The following is a 22,825-nucleotide window of genomic DNA, read 5'->3' as shown; positions in this document are numbered from 1 at the left end:
GCGAGGACGGAGGAGAACGTTCGCGCTCCACGTGAGACGCGGCGGCTGTGTGCGGCGCTTGTTTGAAACGGGCTGCATACATGGCTCGTTTCTTGGATGCGCTGGAAGGAAAGGCAGCGCTAGGTGGTGAAACTACCCCCGAAAACAGCGCAGTGTGAAGGGGCAGCTACACGCCTGGGGCCCTCCGTGCCCCCCCCCCTTTCCCTCTTCCCTCTCCTGCTGTTGCTGCTGCACGGGGCTTTACTGTGGAGAAGGGGGGGGGGCGGGGGGGCTGGAAACGGAAACATTTTGTGAAAGGATCAAGGGTCCCTCCGAGTGACTCTCCCGGGTGTTTTCATTTATACCTGCGTTGATTTAAGTCTACCACATCATGCCATGCGGAGCTCAGAGCGTGTTTTTAACACGCTTTTCTAGGCTGTCGTGCACGAGCGCGCGCCTGCGTGCATGGGTACATGTGCGCGTGTTTAGCTCTTTGTGGGGACTAAATGTCCCCCACGATGGAAAGCATGAACAGTTTGACCCTTTGGGGGACACATTTGGCTGGTCTCCCAAAATACATAGAAATGTATATTTTAGCACGGCAGCATTGGGCTAGTCATTCAAAAGGCAGTGATAACCCCTATGCAAAGGAAATTGACATGCATGTACTGTATCCCAAAAACAGTGCTATTGCATATGCATGTGCCTATACACACACACACACACACAAATATGTGTGTATATATATGTATATGTGAGTGTGTGTGTGTGTATGCATGTATATACTATATACCAAAAACAATACTATTGCATATACATGTGCCTACACACACATATACAGATATATATGTATATATGTATGTGTGTGTGTGTGTGTGTGTGTGTATAGGCACATGTATATGCAATAGTATCGATTTTGGTATATAGTATATACATGTGCCTATACACACACACAAACGCATAGAGTATGCAATAGTATTTACATAAACACCCATATATATATATATATATGTATATATATACATATATATATATATATATATATATATATATACACATATATATATAAAAGCTATATGAGCCATATGGGAATACCCCTGAAACACTAATGTGTTTGTGGCTGCTATGCAATATCCGCCATCTCTGTTTTTGTTTTGTTTTTTTCCTTGGTGAATCGCGCTCATTTGCATACTGTTCTTCATTCATAAAAACTCCCAGCGGCGCAGGCCGCAGGAGGACGAGCCGCTCGGCTCAGTGTTAACGTGACCCACCGAAGACCTCAGACTAAAGCAGACTTTAAGATGAATACAGCGGAATCGGTTTGAGAGAGCAGCCGTTTTCACCCTGCGAGGCTGAAGTTGTCTTCCTATTCGCCAGCTTCTTGTTCGAATCTCCCCGTTCCACCTTAAATGGTGCAGCAGTTCCATTCTGAGCGCCTGAGGCGTTATGTGTTACTGTCGCTCCATTTAAGGTGGAACGGGGAAATTCGAACAAGACGCTGGCGAACAAGTAAGAAGCTGAGTTCAGCCTCGTACTGAAGCTAGTCTGCGGGCTGCTAGCAGGCTAGCTAGCTTAGCCCCGTGTTCCGCAGTCCTGGCTTTAGCCTAGTTTAGTCTCCCCAGCTCACTCGACCCAAACAGACAACAAACAAGCCCTTAGAGAGCTGAACTGGTGTTGGAGCAGATAAAACAACACAACCTGCAGCGAGGCAGAGGGGAACAAGAAGCCCCTGTGCAGCTAGTTAGCATAGACTGTTTGTTTATGAAACTCATGGCCACCAAATGTTGCCTCGCTGTACAGTATGTGGTGAATTGATGGGCCCACAGAGCGCAGTGTGTCTCACGTCTGGCCTCCAGTGACGCTGTTTATCAGGCTACACCGTCTTTATTTGGGTCTGAGGCTGTTAGCACGGCTAGGCTGTTTGTTGTGAGTGATTTCAGCGCATGGATCCGGGATCATGGGCAGCTCGCCGTGCGAAAGCGGATCAGAGTCCCTCGCTAAGAGCATTAGCGTGGAGTTAAACACCCCCCTTCGGCCGGAGGGGCACTCTGGGAGCTTAACGTTAACTTTTCTGTAATCTATACTCTTTCAGCGTCCAGAAAGGGCGGCGTTGTCGATAGCAGCTTTCCTGCGCCTTTTAGACCTCAGCTGAAGATCTCTGTCAGTCCACTTGAGTGTTGGCCAGGCGCTGCGCAACACCGTGTTGAGCGTGTTTATGAGGGGAGGAATCTAGTTTTTTCTCGGTTCCGTTGCAGTCCTTTACATTTCTTTTGGTCTGCTGGTTCAGCAGCTGGACTGCTTTGCTGTTGGTCAGATCTTTTGCTTTAAAGCTTTAGTATTGGGATCTTAGACCAACAATCCCAAAAAGAGAAGAACTGAGCATAACATAGTAAAGTTCACAGGCATATATGCACACTTTATATATGTAAAGAATGGACCAAAAGAAACAGCCCAAAACAACTTGGAAAAAAGTCTGGTTCCATTGATTTACTGTTGGTCATAATTTTCGCTTTAAAGCTTAGCATTTGATCTTAGACCAACAATCCCAAAAAGAAAAGAACAGAGCATAACATAGTAAAGGCCTACTGAGGTTCCACTAAGTTCCGCTGTTCCACTGCAGCTTGGCCTTATATATATGTTTTGCTGCTGTCGGAAGAAAACCTCGTATCTCCATTTTTGTCGTTTTTCAGTTTTTGACATAATCTGAAAATGCATGTTGCCCTTTATATTGTGTGTAAATGTCATGATGAATGGACCAGCAGAAACAACCCAAAACAGCTTGGAAAAAATTCTGGTTCCATTGACTTGCATTAAAAGTAAAGTAGATTTTTTCCTTCTCCTGTAAAGTTACCATTTTAGAGATATAAGGTTTTGTTCTGACAATAGGGAGAATAATAGGTAATAACTTAATATCTCCAAAATGCAAAATGGTAACTTCACAGGACAAAGGAAAAAAAAACATTCTTAACTTCGAATGGAAGATAATGGAACTACATTTTTTTCCAAGCACTTTCAAAGCATTTCTGCTGGTCTGTTCATCATGAAATTTTGGCGCATTGTAAAGGTCAGCTAGCATTTTGAAATTCTGTAAAAAAAAAAGTACAAAACAACAGAAATGGAGATACAAGGTTTCGTTCTGACAGCAGCGATATGCCAGTTGCTCTTTTATGTTGTGTTAAAATTTCATGATGAACAGATCAACAGAAAAGGTCCTGGAAAAAAAATATTTCTCAGTTAACTTTCATTAAAAATTAAGGACTTTCTTCTTCATCCTGTAAAGTTATCTTTTTGAAAATGCAAGGTTTTATTTTATATTTTTTTTCTTTGTTTTTTTTTTTTTAAGGTTGAAATCTGAAACTGGACTCCTTAAATACTTTGGAAAAATATAAAGCAATCCTTTAAAATTCTACCCTTTTATTTATTCCTGCTCTAGCTGTTGTTCATAGCTGCTTTTAATTCAGCAACATGACTTTTACTGGAGGAAGCTTTCTGGATGCTTTACCCACTTCTGCCTTACACCTCACTTACAGCTACAATATGGAAAGTACTGCAGTGTTTGAAAGAGTGCAGCAGTCAACATATGCTCTAAAACTTTGCTCATTGCTGTTTATCTTGCTACTGGATGTGGACAGAAGTGTATGCCCCCAGTGTGTGTGTGTGTGTTGGGGGATCTTTTCTTATTCCAGTTTATGGCACACTCACACCCGTTTGAGCAAACACATGAGTCAGGCAGGAATGTAAAGCGCCATATAATACTCAAGGGTTGTGAAATGTTTGACTTTTATCACCCAAGGAGGGAGGTGGGGAGGGCGATGGTCGGCTGGTGACCATGTGGGGGTAAAACGCTCTTCTAACCCATTGTTTGAGAAAGCGAGCGTAAAGGAGATTAATTAAACAATGACTTGCTGTTGAAGTGACTGTTGGAGAGATTGATGCAGTGTTGACAGTTTGACTTTGTACATAGGCATTCACTCAAACTGTGTCAATGCGGAACTATAACTGCGAGTCCCAATGAGTGGATTATTCATATTAGTCATATTAGTCATATTTTTGGGATCCTATTAAGAGTGAAAAATTGCTTTGAGATTTCCTTTTTCTCATTTGTCCGTATAACAAATAACTTAGAGTTTTATACAGTTGGGCTACCAAGTTAAACTGTTGGTACCGCTTTAGAATAAGACTACCCTTATAAAGCATTTACGAATGGTTTATTATTAGTTTATTAATGGTTATTAATTAGGTCATAAACACCTTAAACGGCAATAATAAGCAGTTATAACACACATATAAAAAGGGCAACAGTGATCTGTTATTTGAACCCACATTTATTCATATACACACTTAAAAAAGATGGTTCTTCAAAGATTCTTTAGTGAAGAAAAGTTCTATATAGAACCACGAACACTCAGAGTACCCTTTGCATGATCAAAGGGTTCTTTTCATTGTGAAAGCGTTCTTCAGATTAATGGAGAATGTGCAGTAGATGGTTCTATATAGAACCTTTTTGAAAAGGGTTCTATATAGTACCAAATAGGGTTCTTCTACTGTTAGGCTCGGTTACAATAGAAGAACCCTTTATGGTGCTGTATAGAACCCTTTTCCAAAAGGTTCTATTCTCCATCAGTCTCAAGATCCATTTCACGATGCAAAGAACCCTTTAATCATGCAAAGGGTTCTTTGAGTGTTCATGGTTCTATACAGAACCATTTTCTTTACTAAAGAACCCTTGAAGAACCATCGTTTTTAGGCATGTAGTTAGACCACAATTCTTGCTGGTTGCGTATCTTACTTTGTCTTCTCCATCAGTCAGCATTGAAACTCATCTTCATCGGATATAACAGCTCACGTTTTCCCCTTTTAATCATGTGTTATAACTGTTTACTCATGATTTTTAAGATGTTTCTGACCTAATTAAGAACCATTAATAAACTCATTTTAAACCATTCATAAACCGCTTATAAAGGTAGTCTTATTCTAAAGTGGTACAAACTGTTTTTAGCTAGTTGGAAACCTGCTAGCAAGTCACTTGAGACCTACCTGTGAACAAACTATAATGAATGGATTATTTTTTGGATCCTATCAGGACAGAATTATTGCTTTGGTATTTCTTTTTTCCATGTGTTGGGCTACAACATAGATTATGAACAGCCACATAAGAATATTTTTGTTAGCTAGTTTGAAACCAGTTAGCAAGTCACTTCAAACCTACCTGTGTTTAATGAATTGACTACTGTTTTCGGATGTTGTCAAAATAGGACAGTTGCGTTTTTATTTCTATGTTCATCTGTCCACAAATTCTTAGGCTACTATATAGTTTATGGGCTGCCGAGTAAAAGGAGGTTTTTGCAAGGTAGTTTGAAACCTGCTAGCAGTCATTTCAGACGTACCTGTGAACAAACTCCTAATGAATGGATTACTTTTTGGATCCTATTAAGATAAAATTATTGCTTTGTATCTTTTTTCCCACCAGCACAGATTATAGACAACAAAATAAGAATATTTTTGCTAGCTAGTTTGAAACCACCTAGCAAGTATCTTCAAACCTACCTGTGCATAATTAATCAATTACTTTTTTGGACGTTATCAAATCAGGACTGTTGTTTTTTTGGGGTTTTTTTTTATTTCTATTTTCATCTGTTCACAGATATATAACTTGGAATCTTTAGGCTACCATGCAGATTATGGGCTGCCACGCAAGATAAGTTTTTGCAAGCTACTTTGAAGCCTGCTAGCAAGTCTCTTCAAAATTGTAAACAAACTCCAATTGAATGCATTATTTTTGGATCTGTGAAGTTTTCTTTCCCCTGTCCACATATATATATGTAATTTGGAAGCCATTTTTTTCTTTTTAATCTTTATTGTAAAATGTATAAACATGCAACCAAGTACAAACAACCAACAAGTGCAGAGCAATAAAGCAAGAAAAAAAAAATTAAATGTGGATCCATTATCAACTAAATCATGGATCTAGTATGAATGAGAATATTCTGTATAACTCAGAAAGGGGTGGGAGGGAAGAAATGGTGCGCCTTTAGTGGGGATCAGATAGCCCCTCAGTTAGATGTCAGTGGATGCGGTTCAACGTTCTAGTACAATAATTAAATTTTACTCAGGGACAGTAAAGTTGGAAAGTTTGTTCACACAGGTACAAAAGGTTTGCCATATTTCATTAAATCTTAGAGCGGAACCTTTTAAAGTCAATCGAATACCTAACTTGGAAGCTTTAAACATATTACACAGCCATGTGCTAACCACTAGTTTTTAACCGCTAGACTGAAACCTGCTAGTGACTCACACTGACGTATGTGCACAGACATATATGTGCCTCCAAATTAATAGATTACTTTTTTGCATTGTATCAAGATATAATAGTAGTTTCATAATTTCACTTTCCATCACATTGATAATGTTTTGCTACTTGAATAAAACACTAGCGGGTCAGGGGTTTTCACAGCCCCAGACAGGTTGTAGTGTTCACTCAACAGATCATAGAATCGGTTCCTATAACGCTTATATGTTCTTTGATGATCTGTCAGTTCGCAAAGCTAAGATCAAACCATTCTATATATCTGAGTGAGTCCGTGCAGGTTTAATGGGCCGTACGCCGTGTTATGTAGTTTACTGGCACACATTTAAGCATTAAAGCCCTTTGCTACCAGAACTGGCCTGATATCATTTGAGATTGTCTAACCTGCATGTGTGAAGTGGGTCATCACTAACACTTCCACATCCTGTTCAGGCCATTACGCCCACTGCTTCCTGTATCCTATTCCAATAATGACCTCCGGCTCCGCAGGGCTTTGTCACATTGCAGAGTGATTGGACGTGGCTCTTGTGCACGGATGTAAGATCAGACTTCACACTGAAAAAGAAAGGCATTGAATTTTCTTGATTTAAACATGTACATGAGTGAAATATATTACATCAACCTGATTACTGCCAAAAATATAACATAATTGTGTTACTGTAATATATTTTAAAATTCAGTGCATCACTTTTTTCAACAAACCACAGTGGAATTCTAAAATTAAGAGAAGTAGATTATAAAATTTCACTTCTACAGTCACATGCAAATTTTTGGCTTCCCTGGTCAAATCACATTTTGTTGATTTTCTAAGTCAAAGTAAGAACACATCCTCTACAGAGAACACATATTTTGATGTATAGTTACTGTTTATTTGCTGAATTTAACACATTGGGGAAGAACTGTGACAAAAAATGTGGCCGGTGCAAAAGTTAAGGCACATTTTATGTTTGACTGTTTTAATGTTAAACTCAGCAGTGAATAGAAATTGTGCACTAAAATTATCAGAAAAATGCCTTATTTAAGTGTTTACTCTGTAGAGCGAGTGTTGACTTATTTTCACTCAATAAAACAACAAAAAATAATTTGACCAGGGGTGTTCAAACTTTTGCATACCACTGCATATCAGGGATTCATATCAAGGTATAAGAAATTCACATTATTAGGAGAAAACTGATAGTGTGCGTATATTTCTGGAGCTGTGCCCTGACATGGAAGTGTATTAGACCAATCCCCAGTATAAATTCTCTCCTAATTCACTCCTGTGATAAGATAAATAAGTCAGCATGCTGACCTTTGGTGGAAATCAACCAGCATTTTCAGCCCAGCACCAACAAACACACTGTACTGGCCAGTGTTTTCCTGTTTTAGAACACCCTCCTTTATCAATAGCTGTGGTCACTCAATGTCAGAATGATATTGGGCGAAGTGGAGTTGATGTAACACAGGTTTTCTAAGTTTTGGTAATAATATTATCATGATTAGATGTGTGGACAGATTGTTTGCAGAGTTTACAGTGATTCCCATGCTCACCTATATTCACAGTCAGAGTCACGCAGTCAGCTGTTGCAGGTAGCATGCACAAATGCAAAGGACAGACACAGATAATCTATATAGAGGAAATGTATGCTTTAAATGCACTGCGCAATATGGATATTGTACTCTTAGAGACATGAGCAACGCAAGTAACATAATTCTTAATATGTCAGTAACTGTATTGTGATTACAAGAATTCATAAAACGGATAGTTTTGGTTCTAAAATCTGATTAGCTAAGCTGCGTTTCAAGCCATTGTAAAATCCACGTTGTACCACTCCTGTGACTGCCTCACAACAACTGAATAGTGTGTTACTACGCCATGGCACAAAAAAACCCTTCTGCTGTGAATGGAATAATCCTTGACTTTCATGCTACTCGCATGGACCACCGAGTGTACTGGTGAAGTAAGAACCCGTTTTTTTGTCTCAGGCATGAATTAAAGTACTTGCAGTATAATTAACAGTAAAACAGCAGTTTAAAAGTCTAGAAAATGTCACTTCAATAATTGCATTTCAGTCAGAAGTCGCGTCAAACTCAGGCTGAATCCCAAACGGCTCTGTACTCCCTAAATAGTGTGCTAACTATGAAAGTTTAGAAATTCTAGCCTCTACAGCCAAATAGTGCACCATATATCGAGTATAGATGTGTCTGAGTCCCAAATGACTATTTCTTAGCTGTATTTTGCACTGTTGGGCTGCAGGATCCAGTATAAATTCCTACGTAGTGCACTATTTAAGGAAAAGGAAGCTACTTTGTGCTGTGCCTAAGAACACCCTTCCCGTGATAAAATCGCAGTAACCCATGGCCTCTCGTGACTTATTGCTTTATTATACTGTTATGCATTATGCCACTTTGTAAGTAATTGCATTACTATAAATGCATTACTTTGTATCGTGTTGCACTGATAGTAAGCACAATATATTATTTGATAATCATCACTGGATCAGCCTTTGTAGTAGTGATGTTGCAGAAGGCTGCAATCTAACAATGAGCCTCTAAGCAATAACTGAATATTTTACTGTGTGCTTTGAGCATCTTGAACATTCAAAGGTGTTTATGTGGGAGTTTGGATGGTAGCTATTCCCATCATTTTGGTCTAAATGATACAAAATGATAAGCAGTCATATCAAGGGTTCACAGCTGAGTTATAATGTATTTCAAGGAATACTGCAGTCACAATATGTGGCATTATAATTGCAATACAGAACAAACACAAAATGGTCATACTCTGCTTTTCTTTTTCTGTGTTTTCAAGAACTGACTGCTTTCTATTGATTATGAGGGCTGATTTAGTCTCAATAAACCCAGCTGGCATGAACTTCTCAGTGACATCTGGATTCAGTACAGTTTCCATGTGGAACGAAGTGCAACATGAGTGTCACTGGAAAGGAAGAAGGCTGTAAATCCAGCCCCATCACACATGTGCAGTCATTCAGTTTGCGAAAAGAGAAGTAATTGAGTTGTATTTGAAACATAATTCTCACTTGAGTTTTCTGAGTCGTCTGTTATTTTGTTTTGGCTTATTAACGTCAAGCTACAGGAGCTACAGTTGGAAATTAGCCAGTATTGTATAAATTGTCAGTTATTTTATGTCAGGTTATAAAACTAGCCAGGTGGCTAAAAGTAGCTTATTTACTTTTGTTGTTTATTCATGTACACTGTTCCTGTTAGCCAGCTAGCTTGCTAGAATTGTAAAAATGGTCAGTTATTTTAGCTTGTGACACTGGGCTTCAGGGACTACAGGCGAAAATAAGCTAGTGGGCTAACGCTAGCATATCTTTTATTTTTGATTAATGATTAATTAATATGTTTTGATTAATTGTTCCTGATAACTAGGTAGCTAAACTTTTATATTGTCATTTTGTTTTGGTTTATAACATCAGGCACACACACACACACACACACACACACACACACTCACACACTTTCTTAGCCACTTATCCTTCTGGGTCGCAGGGGGGGAGCTGGAGCCTGTCCAAGTGGTCATTGGGCAGAGGTATAACATCAGAGAGATTTGGCAAATCTATTTTGGATACATAGATAGATAGATAGATAGATGGGTGGTTAGGTGGATAGACAGATCAAATTGTAGGGCTAATCCCAGTGTCAGCTGTGGTTCAGTGTTGCCTCGATGAAACGTGCTGGCTAAAAGAGTGGCTCTGTGTGGTCAATGAGGCTAGCCTGAAGGTGTGTAACAGCTCACACATAGCCCTGGATAACCTGGTCAGCCTGTGGGTATATGGTGGTGAGAGGATAAGTGGGGTAGAGAGATGGAGAGAGCCGGGTGTGCATTGATCCAGCCCAGCCCCACGTGCAGGGATCATTGTGGTTCATCGTGAGGGGGGAGACATAGATTGGGTCAGAGAGAGAGAGAGAGAGTAAGAGTGAGTGACACTGAGGTAAAATCAACACAAGGTATCAGCTGCTCTGTAGTTGATGAGAAAGTTAAACAACATAAATAGTACACAGCCAGGTTACGGTACATAGTGAGCAAGCAATATGCTCACGTATGTAAAGACTGAGGTCATTTTATTGTCGTTATGATGTTTTTTAGTTTAGATTAAAAACAGAAATGTGTCTTACTGAGAAACGAATAGAAAGGCAGGGGTTTATGCTGAACTAGTGCTGTAGCAAATTTATATTTCATTACTTTTTGGAGCTGCATCTATTAAAAGAGCAGCAAACAAACATGAGAATGAAATTTAAAATTTAGATTATAGACACTGAAAATTTGGAATTCTGAAATTTAGAATGTTCAGCATTCAGTAAAACACATTACAGTGTTACAGTTTACAATGTACAGTGTGTTTAGTACCACACATTACAATGAAATAGACATAGTTGTGTCAAATATTGTGAAGAGGTGTCTGAACTGTTGATTTTTATCTTGCTTGTTTTGGCTGCTGCCTCATAATTTAACACCATCATGAGATTCATTACTGCTCTCTGACTGGACACACCTTAGTGTGTTCCTGGCTATAACAATAAAATTTTATATAGAAGTGAAAGGGAGCAGATAACAATATCTTCGTTGGTCAGTATGTGGCGGCACGGTGGCACAGCGGGTAGCGCTGTTGCCTCACAGCAAGAATGGCCTGGGTTCGATTCCCGGCTGGGCGACCAGGGCCATTTCTGTGTGGAGTTTGCCTGTTCTCCCCATGTCTGCGTGGGTTTCCTCCCACGGTCCAAAAACATGCAGTCAGGCTGATTGGACATGCTAAATTGCCCCTAGGTGTGTGTGAATGTATGTGTATGTCTGTCTGCCCTGCGATGGACTGGCGACCTGTCCAGGGTGTATCCTGCCTTCCGCCCAATGTCAACTGGGATAGGCTCCAGCACCCCACCGCGACCCAGAAGGATAAGCGGTTTAGATGATGGATGGATGGTCAGTATGTTTGTAGTCCATCCCCTCTGCTGATGTACATGAAATAACCAATCATCGACTGATATTTTGCATCATAACTTTCAGATAAAATATCAGACAAATTATTAACAGTAAGCTTTGATTGGGAACTAAATCTCAGTCAAGGCCAGTATCGTAATAATAGCTTTCATTTAGGTTCTAACATCAGGCTAAGACTGGAATATTAAACATCAGTTAGGTTTCGACATCAGGCCAAGACTGGAATATTAAACATCAGTTAGGTTCTAACATCAGGCCAAGGCTGGAATATTAAACATCAGTTAGGTTCTGACATCGGCCCAAGACTGGAACATTAAACAGCACTTAGGTTCCGACATCGGGCCAAGACTGAAATATTAAACATCAGTTCGGTTCCGATATCAGGCCACGACTGAAATATTAGACACCAGTTTGGTTCTAACATCAGGCCAAGACTGAAATATTAAACATAAGTTAGGTTTTGACATTGGGCCAAGACTGAAATATTAAACACCAGTTTGGTTCTAACATCAGGCCAAGACTGGAATATTAAATATCAGTTAGGTTCTAACATCAGGCCAAGACTGAAATATTAAACATCAGTTAGGTTCTGACATCAGGCCAAGACTGGAATATTAAATATCAGTTAGGTTCTGACATCGGGCCAAGACTGAAATATTAAACATCAGTTAGGTTCTGACATCGGGCCAAGACTGGAATATTAAATATCAGTTAGGTTCTAACATCAGGCCAAGACTGGAATATTAAATATCAGTTAGGTTCTAACATCAGGCCAAGACTGAAATATTAAACATCAGTTAGGTTCTAACATCAGGCCAAAATTGGAATTTTGAACATCAGTTAAGTTCTAATGTTAGGCCAAGATTTGAATATTGGATAACAGTTAAGTTTTAACATCAGGGCAGTATTGCAATATGAAATATGCCAAATCTTAACATTAGGCCAAAAACAGAATATGAAACATCTGTTGAAACACATCCACTGTAATACGTATACTGAAACGCCAGTTTATTAAAAACACTTTTTTTTAGCTACACTCATTAGCCACTTTATCAGAAACACCTACCAACTATCAAAGGGACCATCATTGGACCACCACTGATCAGATATTATTTGGGTGGTGAACCATTCTCAACAGTGGGCAGCAACAGATTAGACAGTTTCTAATAAACTGGCAACTCGATGTCTAATTCCACCAGCAGTGGTCTTCAGCACTGTCCTGAAGTGTACAGTGCTTGTGGACACTGTAGCCCTGGAAATACAGTAGAGCACTGAAATAATTCACCTTTGTTACTACTGACACAGATCTTCAGCCCTGCAGCACCTGTACTGTAAATGTTGATGTTGTATGGACTTGTATGAAGCAATGTGCTGCCTGCCTTTCACAACTGATAGGAGAAAAAAGGCACATGTACACACAGACGCTGGACACAGATTTTCTACCTTGCTAATGCTGCGCTTAACGCTGATCTAGCATCAGGAGCCATGAGCACAAGACAACAGGAAGTCTTCCCTTTTTTTAGCAGCCGTTGTCATGGCAACCTCCTTCCTTTCCACAAACGAGGGGAAAAAAACAGAGCTAAAGCCGATTATTACTTACCGTTACCAGACATGCAGAAAGGCTTGTTTGATAACATGCATTTCTATGGTGTCCATCCGTCTTTATAAGTCTAGGTTTATTAATGTTGTTGTGCTATACTGTTCAAATGTAATTACCTATTTACATACTTAATTACATCATTTACATTGAGTTAAGCCGGAGGTGAAAGGAGCTGAACAGCTAAAAACAAAAAAATGAAGCATTTCTAGTCAATTGTTTATGAACTTCCTGTAGTTTTGGAAAGTAGAAGGATGCATTCCATTAAAAAAAATCAAAGAAAACAGACTAGTGTCTTTTTGTTTTTCTTCAGCATACAGGTTTTGGGCAATAGAATGCTAGCATTAATGCTGCTGAGTCCTGATTGGTTGGCATTACTGTTACTGAGTCTTTATTGGTTGGCGTTTTTGCTGCTGTGTGCCAGTTGGTTGGCATAACCATTACTGAGTGCTGACTGGTTGGCACTATTGCTACTGAATGCTGAGTGGTTGGTATTACTGCTACTTAGTGCTGAGTGGTTGGTATTACTGCTGCTGAGTGCTGATTGGTTGGCATTATTGCTACTGAGTGCTGAGTGGTTGGTGTTACTGCTACTGAGTGATGATTGGTTGGCATTACTGCTACTGAGTGCTGAGTGGATGGTATTACTGCTACTGAGTGCTGATTGGTTGGCATTATTGCTACTGAGTGCTGAGTGATTGGCATTACTGCTACTTAGAGCTGGGCGATATGGCCAAAAACGTTATCACGATAAACAAAATTCATATCGTTTGATATCGATACATATCGCGATAAATGTCAAATCATGATTTCTTTCACGTTTGAAGGCTGATTTTGCTTCTGGGTGGTTAATTGTGGTTTTAAACTATCACTTATGGTCCGATCATGACAAACACTCGGCAAACAGTGGAACATTTCACTAATCTGTGATGGAAGAGTGGGGAGAAAGTTTCTGAGCTGTTTTTATCAGCTTGAAAAGCACAGCTGCATTTTTTGTAATAGTCATGATTTAAGAAAGAAAACAGATTATTTTTAGCTGTCTGGTGTCGAGCGCTCGGCTACCCCGTTACAAATGCTAAACAAGTGGCCAACAACAGTGCTAAACTCTTTAGTTTCTCAACATCGTCAACTCGGTTCGGTAGGTCACTGCTGTCACTCCTCCATCCATGTCAGAGCAGATCACAGTATTCAGACACCAGCTAGACGACTGGGTTTCTCTATGCTACCGTAGTAGTTTAAGGGGTGAACCGCAGTATATCTGACGCTCGCTGTGTAAAAGCATTATCTGCAGTGTGAATCTCTCACACCAGTCAAACAGAGTCCTCCTTTTAGGCATGTTTAAACTGAAAGCGGTGATTTTGTGTCTTGTTTGATCTACCGTATCATCAATTCACCGTGTTGTGCCGAAGCGCTGCTTCAAGTTAAAAACAGCTAGCCTGGAAAGACAGCGCTCTCCCGCTCTCCAATGCCTCATAGCTTCCTCAGTTTACTGTCGAACATGAACTCACTTCTTTCTTTCACTTTCTTTGCTCGAGAATGCACTAATACTAAAATATGACGGTTTGGCGCTGTAACACGGCGCTGCAGACGTGATTTCACACCGCTGAAGTTGTTAGGATGCACGGAAAGAGGTGAGATCGCTGTAGGAAAGTACGGTTACACCACTGACCTCGTCACTCACACTCAGTCACACGAGAACAGATCGCCGATAACATCCACTCAGACAGGGACTGTATAACTCCGCGTTTCAGCCGTTGCTAAAGTATATTTGGCGACCCTTTTTTACTCGTGGCCCCCTCCCTCTCTAATCAAGTCGAAAAATTCGGAAGTGCGCCCTCTCCTGGCGACAGCAGAGTAGTGTCACGTTCCTTGCAGTAGAAAACGCCACCAGGGCTTTCGCTAAAACGTGGAAGTGTGAGAGTGGTGTATTATATCCAACATTTATGGAACCTGTCGTATCGCTCTATCGAGGAAAAGTTATATCACGATACTTATCGTTATCGTTTTATCGCCCAGCCCTACTGCTACTGAGTGCTGAGTGGTTGGTATTACTGCTACTGAGTGCTGATTGGTTGGTGTTACTGCTACTGAGTGCTGATTGGTTGGTGTTACTGCTACTGAGTGATGATTGGTTGGCATTATTGCTACTGAGTGCTGATTGGTTGGCATTACTGCTACTGAGCACTGATTGATTAGCATTACTGCTACTGAATCCTGATTGGTTGGGCTACTGCTACTTTGTGCAGATTGATTGTTATTACTGCTGCTGAGTGCTAATTGGTTGGCGTAACTGCTACTGAGTGATGATTGGTCGGTGTTACTGCTACTGAGTGCTGAGTTGTTGGTATTACTGCTACTCAGTGCTGATTGGTTAGAACTACTACTACTCAGTGCTGATAGGTTGGCATTACTGCTACTGAGTGCTGATTGGTTGGTATTACTGCCACTGAGTGCTGATTGGTTAGCGTTACTGCCACTGAGTGCTGATGGGTTAGCATTACTGCCACTGATAAACGATAGTTTTTCTTCCTAAAAATGACATAACCAGGGGTGGAAAAGAGCCGGAACGCACCAGAACCCCATTCCAGGAGTAAAGGTTGGGACCCGACGATGTTCCGGTTCAGATTTCGTAAATCTTGGTAAATGTTTTCATAGGGAAACAGTGGATAGTTGTTTTACTCTGTTGTAAAGTGTGTGCATGAAGCCAGAGAGGATATATTATCTTTAATGAAGCAAAGTGTGAAGTGCCGTGAACGTATAACGTACTTAAACTCGTATCGGTATTGGCGATGGGGACATAAATGTTTGTATATATGTACGTACATACATATATACACATATACTAACCCAGCAAGTGAATTCCATTCATTCAAGCTTAGCTTAATACGTTTTATTTGTGATGCATGTCGAAACCTAACTGATGTTTAATATTCCAGTCTTAGCCTGATGTTAGAACCTAAATGAAAGCTATTATTACGATACTGGCCTTGACTGAGATTTAGTTCCCAATCAAAGCTTACTGTTAATAATTTGTCTGATATTTTATCTGAAAGTTATGATGCAAAATATCAGTCGATGATTGGTTATTTCATGTACATCAGCAGAGGGGATGGACTACAAACATACTGACCAACGAAAAAAAAAAACATTGTTATCTGCTCCCTTTCACTTCTATATAAAATTTTATTGTTATAGCCAGGAACACACTAAGGTGTGTCCAGTCAGAGAGCAGTAATGAATCTCATGATGGTGTTAAATTATGAGGCAGCAGCCAAAACAAGCAAGATAAAAATCAACAGTTCAGACACCTCTTCACAGCTTTCCCAAAATAAAATATTAAATTGGATTTGTATTTAAGTGGAATTGTATAAAAATCACAACTTATACGATAGTTATGGATCAAGTATCAGTATCGGTATCCATATCAGTAGGAAGTGGATTCCTGGTGTTTAAAGCATTTATTGGTTGATTATAAAAATAGAATGTTGAAATGTTATTTTTAAGGCATATTTTAACAGGAAAAGGCACCAGAATTAGGAATTTTTTGATGTGTTTAAAAAAAACCCTAGAGATCCCACACTGAAAACAGTGATTTCTTTATTAAGAAATAAGAAATGTTCTTATCATTCCACTGTAAACACTGGACCACCTAATCAGGAGCTGAACTGTTCAGGTGCATCACTTTGATCTGCTCCCCGACGTCAGACATGAAAATGGGACGTTCAGTTAAAAGTGTTTCCCACGCTCCTGCCAAGCATGGGGTTACATTTGCGTAACGAGTGTCTTCCTCTTCCAGTGACTGATTCTCTTTTGTATCACAGCCCTCATTACCTGCGTGTCGCTATTAGCAACAGCCAAGAGAGGTCAGGAAGATGACCCTGAAGCAGGCCCAGAAGGCCCAGAGGTCAATAGGGGTCATGTAGGGTTACACGCTTGTTGGGAACCACATTTGAACAGAGAGATTTTAATGCGTTTATTCACTGAAGTCTGAATTGCAGGGACCTCCATTACTAAGACTGTGCCAATTGACTTAATTGGTTGCTTAGATTTTGCAGGATCAAAGGTAAAAAAAAAGACAAGTAACTAAATTGTGCATATAATTAATGGCTTTCAGAGATTTTCAGTGTTTTTCTTTTCAGCAGTTTGGAACAATAAAGACCTTCTTAGGCCTTCTGAGATGTGAAATAAAAAAACATCTGTATTTTTTATTTTCTTTAATATAATCATCATGTTTGTTGTATTTAAACTCTACAAGTATTGCAGTAATATTCTTATTTTACTATAAAGATTTGGCTGGAAACAAAATGGCTTATTTCCCAATGGAAAATTATCCAATCAGTATTTTTCCCTGTGGTGTCTAAGTAGATACAGCCAAGCTCTCTTATTGGTTAGGACTTCAGGAGTTGAACTGAAGTCCTAACATATCAGATCAAGCACTAAAACCGCTAAGGTTTATCAGGTGAAACTAAAGATGAAGTTGAGTGTAATCTGTTTTCAGTTCATCCATTATCATGTATAATTAGTTTATCTGTTCTGTTGAATGGGATAAAATGATCAAGTTACAGAATTGAAGAAAAATAAGAAAAAAATTATCGTATTGTAAGTTCTGGTGTTTGACAGCTGGTGCTCCGTGCTGGAAGGAGATTTGGTTGATATTTTCATGCTTATGCCTTTGGCTGCATGTCTATGCAAACCCAGCACGTCTGAAGGGAAACGGCTCGAGGAGGTCAGAGTTTGCCTAACAGCTCCGAGGCTGTGATTGGTCACTTTTCCCACAGTTAGATTAGACTGTGTTTGCGCAGAGGACAGCTGTTAATGTGATCTTTGCATTAGACTCTGTACACTCTGATTCTCGAGCTAGGCCTGGGCGATAGGGCGATGTAATCGGATATTGTCGACAATGGACAAGTAATCCGATGCCGATGTGTAAAAATTGCTGTTTGGGAAAAGAACTGAGAGAGTTAGAGAAGCTAATTTGCCGTTAAACAGCTTGTAAATATGTTGGGAAATTGTGGTTCCCGTTTAAGAAGTATGCGGGCACACACACCAACAGAGAGAGAGAGGGAGAGGTTTGTTAAGAAGCTGTCTGTTAGTTTTCTCTGCTACGCTCTGTAATGCTTTAGCACACATCTCTTCACCTTCTATACATTTTACTATATATAAAGTTTAGCTTGAGTGCATCCAAACAAAAATAAATACTGATGTGCTTTAGACCTTCAGCTTGCTACGGTGCGACTCGCTAGGTTTTCCCGAATCAGCTAGTTCTAGACCTGGAGAGAAAGTTCCTCTGGTTCCATCTACAATCAGGAAATGGATCAGAAAAAGCCAATAAATAATGTTAAATAATACATACACAATGTTTTATTGTTAAAACTGAGTGGGGCTTTAAAATGCTGAGTGGGGCTTTAAAATGCTGTGGTAGAGTAAATTCCCTACTGTTTCTGCTGTTTGTGGTTATACCAAGTAAAATTTGCAGTATTTTCTATACAGCTTATATTTTCTATAAGTGTCCCGATGGTTAGACGAATTATGAAAACTCTGCTATAACAACAGAAAACAACTGGTTTTTAACATGGCATTAGAAACCACGCACAGTCTTAAGTTCCTCCAGCAGGGAGCGCTATTAACACGCGAGCTGCCATGAATCTACACCAGAAGAAGCTCACGAATGTACATTTATTGCAACGACAAGTAGTTTTCAAAAGATGTTGGGTTTCTCAGTATATTATATGTGGTTTTGCAAAGATTTTCATTAAAACAGTAAATGTTCAAAAAAATAAATATATATAATAATTATATAATTGATAATCAAATTTTTTAACTAGAAAATTTTGTGCTAATTCATTTTCAGTATCGCCAAGGCCTAGCTTCAGCAGTTCCCAAAGTGACTCTTCTTATGTGTGATGGATAAAAGTCCCTGAGTATGGCTGAGTAATGAATGATGTCTCTTTCTCACCTATCTGTCTGTCTCTCTTCCTGTCTTTCACCTTTTTTAACTAATGTCATACATACACTTTATCTATCCATTGCTATCCAGACAGGTTCGTAAGGCTGCCACTGAAAAAAAGTGATGCACTGAATTTACTTCATTCAGATGTGTGCATTATTTCCACATGAATAAAATGTGACATAAAAAGTCAATTATTACATTATTGCATGATCACAATTATTTGAGCTTATCCTAATTTTTTGAGCTGACCGCAGTTATTGTCCACAGTTGTTAGCTCTCACAGTTGTCTGTATAATTCACAACAAACAGAAGGTCAGTTTGGTGCATTTCTGTGCAGTTGGCCTGAGTATTTGAGTAATATTTTTTTATAATTTTACAACTTTAGTTTTACATTATTTAGAAAGCTGTTCAAAATTAAATGAGTTCTCTCAGTTCTCTTTTCCAGCATGGTGATTATCGGCTTTGGAGCACTGTCAACTTTATTTAATTCAAAAGCATAAATAAAATGGGGAATTATACATAAAAGAAACTTGTCTTTTGGTTTTCTTGCGTGTCCTGAATTTTAGTTTCGGGAAAAAAATTTTAATCATTGCTAATCAGCCAGTTTGACCATTTTAGGTTTATACTTTAATAGTTGCATTAAATGAACAAAAAAGACATTTAAATTATTAATATGAGAATATTTCATGATTGTGACAAATGTAGCCAAAAGCAAGAAAACTGAAAGGTAAAATTGTGATATATTTTGTGTAGTGATGCATTACCTATTTCAGTAACTTAAACCGTATGTCAGCAATGGTCCATATACAGTAAACCGTGTGATTTTATTTGGTTATTTGTTTTTTTTTTTGGTTACTTTTTGCAGGTTTATTATACTTTCCGACTCTGAATCTATTTTTGCTTCTCTCTCTCTGCAGTGATAGTTATATAGTGCGAGTGAAGGCCGTGGTGATGACGCGGGATGACTCGAGCGGTGGGTGGTTGGCTCAGGAGGGCGGCGGGCTCAGCCGAGTCGGAGTGTGTAAAGTGGCTCCGGCTGACCTGGAGCTCATCGGCCGAAGCGGCTTCCTCATTTACGGAGAGAGACTCCGAGACAAACAGGTGCGTGTTTATTTGTTTATCTGTTGTCACGTTTAAAGCGAGCTCTTCCTTACCCCAAACTGTAGTCGATCAGCTGAGACATGTTTGGTGTCTGAAGTCTGCTTCTCATGTTTTGCACTAGAGTTACGAGGCTAATGTAGCTAACAAGTAATGGAAGCACTAAGGAGAAGCACTAGTGCAAATGGCATATTTACATCTTTAACAGTTTAACTTTAGCTGTTAAAGTGCCAATATCATGAAAAGATACATTAACCTTACTGTTTTTTTATATAAATAGTGTGTAAACATTGTTAAGGTCTCAAAATGCCCTGTTCACTCCAGTCCCTACAGTCTATATATGGAAACTTCAAAAAGCCTGTTTTAAATTTTACTGTTTTTGTGTTGTCACAAAAACCAGCACATTGATATATATATTCGGCTGTACAGCTTTAGCCCCGCCCATTCATGCCGAAGCTATAAGTGGTGTTTCAGCTCGGATTGCTTTTTGAACGAGGCACAATATAAGGCAGCCAGTCAGAACAGAGGCAATTTACATATATCAGTCTTAAAGGCACAGAAACAAAATCAGCCTGTTTAGTTCTAAGGGATGAAGAGAGTCTGGAAAGTGGTCATGTAAAAATGAATTACGACTGTTTTGGTATTTAACACCACAGAAACATTGTTTGGACCTTGGGGGGAAAAGTAAAGTCTATCTGAGATGCGGTGCTAATTGTTGAGGGGTAAGCTTTCATTACTTGTTAGCTACATCAGCCTCATAGCTCCAGTGCAAAACTTCAGACACCAAACATGTCTTGGTAGATCAACTATATTTGGGTTAAGGGGGAAGCTGTAAACTTGATTTTAACCCAGATCTGACTTTAGTTAGTGCTGGCCTAAGGCATCTACAGTCTACAAACAAATGATGTCCCCAGGCACTTGGCACAATGCTGCCAAACTCAACTGAAATCCACCAAACCTTGTGTAATCAAGGCAGTATGTGGTTAGAACATCTTGTGACCTGGGTTCAGTTTTCTCTTTTCATATCCAAATAAACCCAACTGACCTGTCTGTGCTCCACCTACAAATCGTCAAAAGCAAATCGTGTTGTTTTTCATTTTTTGACTTCATTTGGAAATACCAGATAGCACCGGTTGCTGAGCAGTGATTGGGGGGCTGAGAAAAGAAGGTGGAGCTTGGCAGAGAGTATAATGATCAAAATTTCATGATCTTAAAAATTTAGCTTAATAAATATTCTTTCCCCATTTGATTGGACAGGCCTGTGATCAATCTAGGTAGCCTCAGGCTTAAACAGGCCCACACTACACCCTTGGCACAGAGTAACTTCAGCTGTGCTACAGTAGCAGCCATGTAGGTTACAATGGCTACGTTTACATGCAATGATTTTTGCCATTCTGATTGAATACACACCAATTATAGGTTAAGACTGAGGTATTTGTCTGCTCACTCTACTCAACAATATGATGGAAAATCTCTGTTTACATCACACTACAAATAATCTGATTCAAAATTACTCACATACGTACAGAACCACTTAGTGTAGACGTTATCATGACAGCGAGCATCACGTGAGTCCAGTCAGAGTGAGACGAGCAGCAGTGAGCAGTGCTTTTGTTTTTAATTACTTTAAAATGATGTCAGACTCAGGAAAACGTCCTTCACATGTCCTTATTAAAGAAGGCCGAGAGGAAGACGTCACGTTCTGAGACACATAAGCTGGAGGTCCGTCCCACCGCCGTCTTTTAAAGATCAGAGCATAAACTTCGTCTCCTCTGCAGACCAGTTTCTGCTCCGCCATGTTGAACAGTTATAAACTTCCGCTATGACGTGACGAACATGATCAGAACGGACTTAAACTTTCTGATAGGGAATGTAATCAGATACAAGCGTTTACACGGTTATTATTCTTCTATTTAACGGATTATTTACAGGATTACCCACCTCGTTCAGTCGGACAGAAATTCAGTCGGATTAGTCTATTCCGATTGAGGTGTTTACATGGACGTATTCTATTCCAATTGAGCTATTAGTTGGATTATTAGCAGATTATCAGGCTGCATGTAAACATGGCTAATGTTAAATAGCTAGCAAGCAACATTACAACAGTTGAAGCGAGTGACTTCACCTAGCCTATCAATCATTTATCACCAAAATATCGGGTTTTATTCAGCACTTTGGAAGTTGATGGGCCGGTTTGGGCCAGTTGCGGACAGAGCATTGTTGGGCTCGGGTCAGTTTCGGACTCAAAAGTTGGTGCTGTGTGTCGTGTCAGATCGGGCTTAGACAGAAAATTCTCCAGCTGTATTCAGGTTTGGCCCAAAATTTCAGGCTAGCAGCGTTAAAACAGTTGAATCCCATGATTAACACATCAATCAGATGTTTAACCCATCAAAAAACTCAATTACATGACGAAAACTACAATTGAGTAACATTCTGTTTTAAAGCTGTATGTGTTTTGTCGAGTTGTGTGCTGCAGTTTCTCATGAGGCTGAATGGGATTTTGCCAGTGTTCTGTAAAGCTTGTCTAACTTAGCAACAGTTGCTTGGTAAAGAACTTATTTGTGGGTGGAGCCTGGAGAGGTCAATTGTGCAGGCAGTGGAGAGCATTCCTCTTACTCTGACCTGTGCTGTGTAGGTGATCCTGAAGTGCTTCCTCAAGAAGGACCTGGTCTACACTAAGGCCACGCCCACCTTTCACCACTGGCGCGTGGACAATAAGAAGTGCGGCCTGACCTTCCAGAGTCCGGCAGACGCCAGAGCCTTTGACCGCGGGGTCAGGAAAGCCATTGAGGACCTGACTGATGGTGAGTGAGGAGTCATCAATCAAACTTCAGAAAAACAAAATACAGTCATACGTATTGTGTTTCCTGAAAACGTCTTCGAGTATCGTGATATTTTTGCCGTATCACCCACCCCTAGTATGAATGCCTGTTAATGTTTTATACAGGTACAGTA

The 22,825-nt window shown here is 39.8% G+C and overlaps 1 protein-coding gene across 1 annotated transcript in view; it reads left to right on the top strand.

Annotated features, from left to right (window-relative positions):
• The window catches only part of spred2a (sprouty related EVH1 domain containing 2a), a 40,127-nt gene that overhangs the window by 581 nt on the left and 16,721 nt on the right, over positions 1-22,825 (top strand). Inside the window, exons 2-3 of the mRNA XM_036557327.1 lie at positions 19,690-19,873; positions 22,506-22,674. Coding sequence (XP_036413220.1) covers positions 19,690-19,873; positions 22,506-22,674 — 353 coding nt within the window. The remainder of the gene's footprint in view (positions 1-19,689; positions 19,874-22,505; positions 22,675-22,825) is intronic.

Source organism: Colossoma macropomum, unplaced genomic scaffold (assembly GCF_904425465.1).
Source record: "Colossoma macropomum unplaced genomic scaffold, Colossoma_macropomum, whole genome shotgun sequence".
NCBI lineage: Eukaryota > Metazoa > Chordata > Actinopteri > Characiformes > Serrasalmidae > Colossoma > Colossoma macropomum.
Note: the sequence above shows the minus strand (reverse complement) of the source record. Positions and strands in the feature narration are given on the sequence as shown.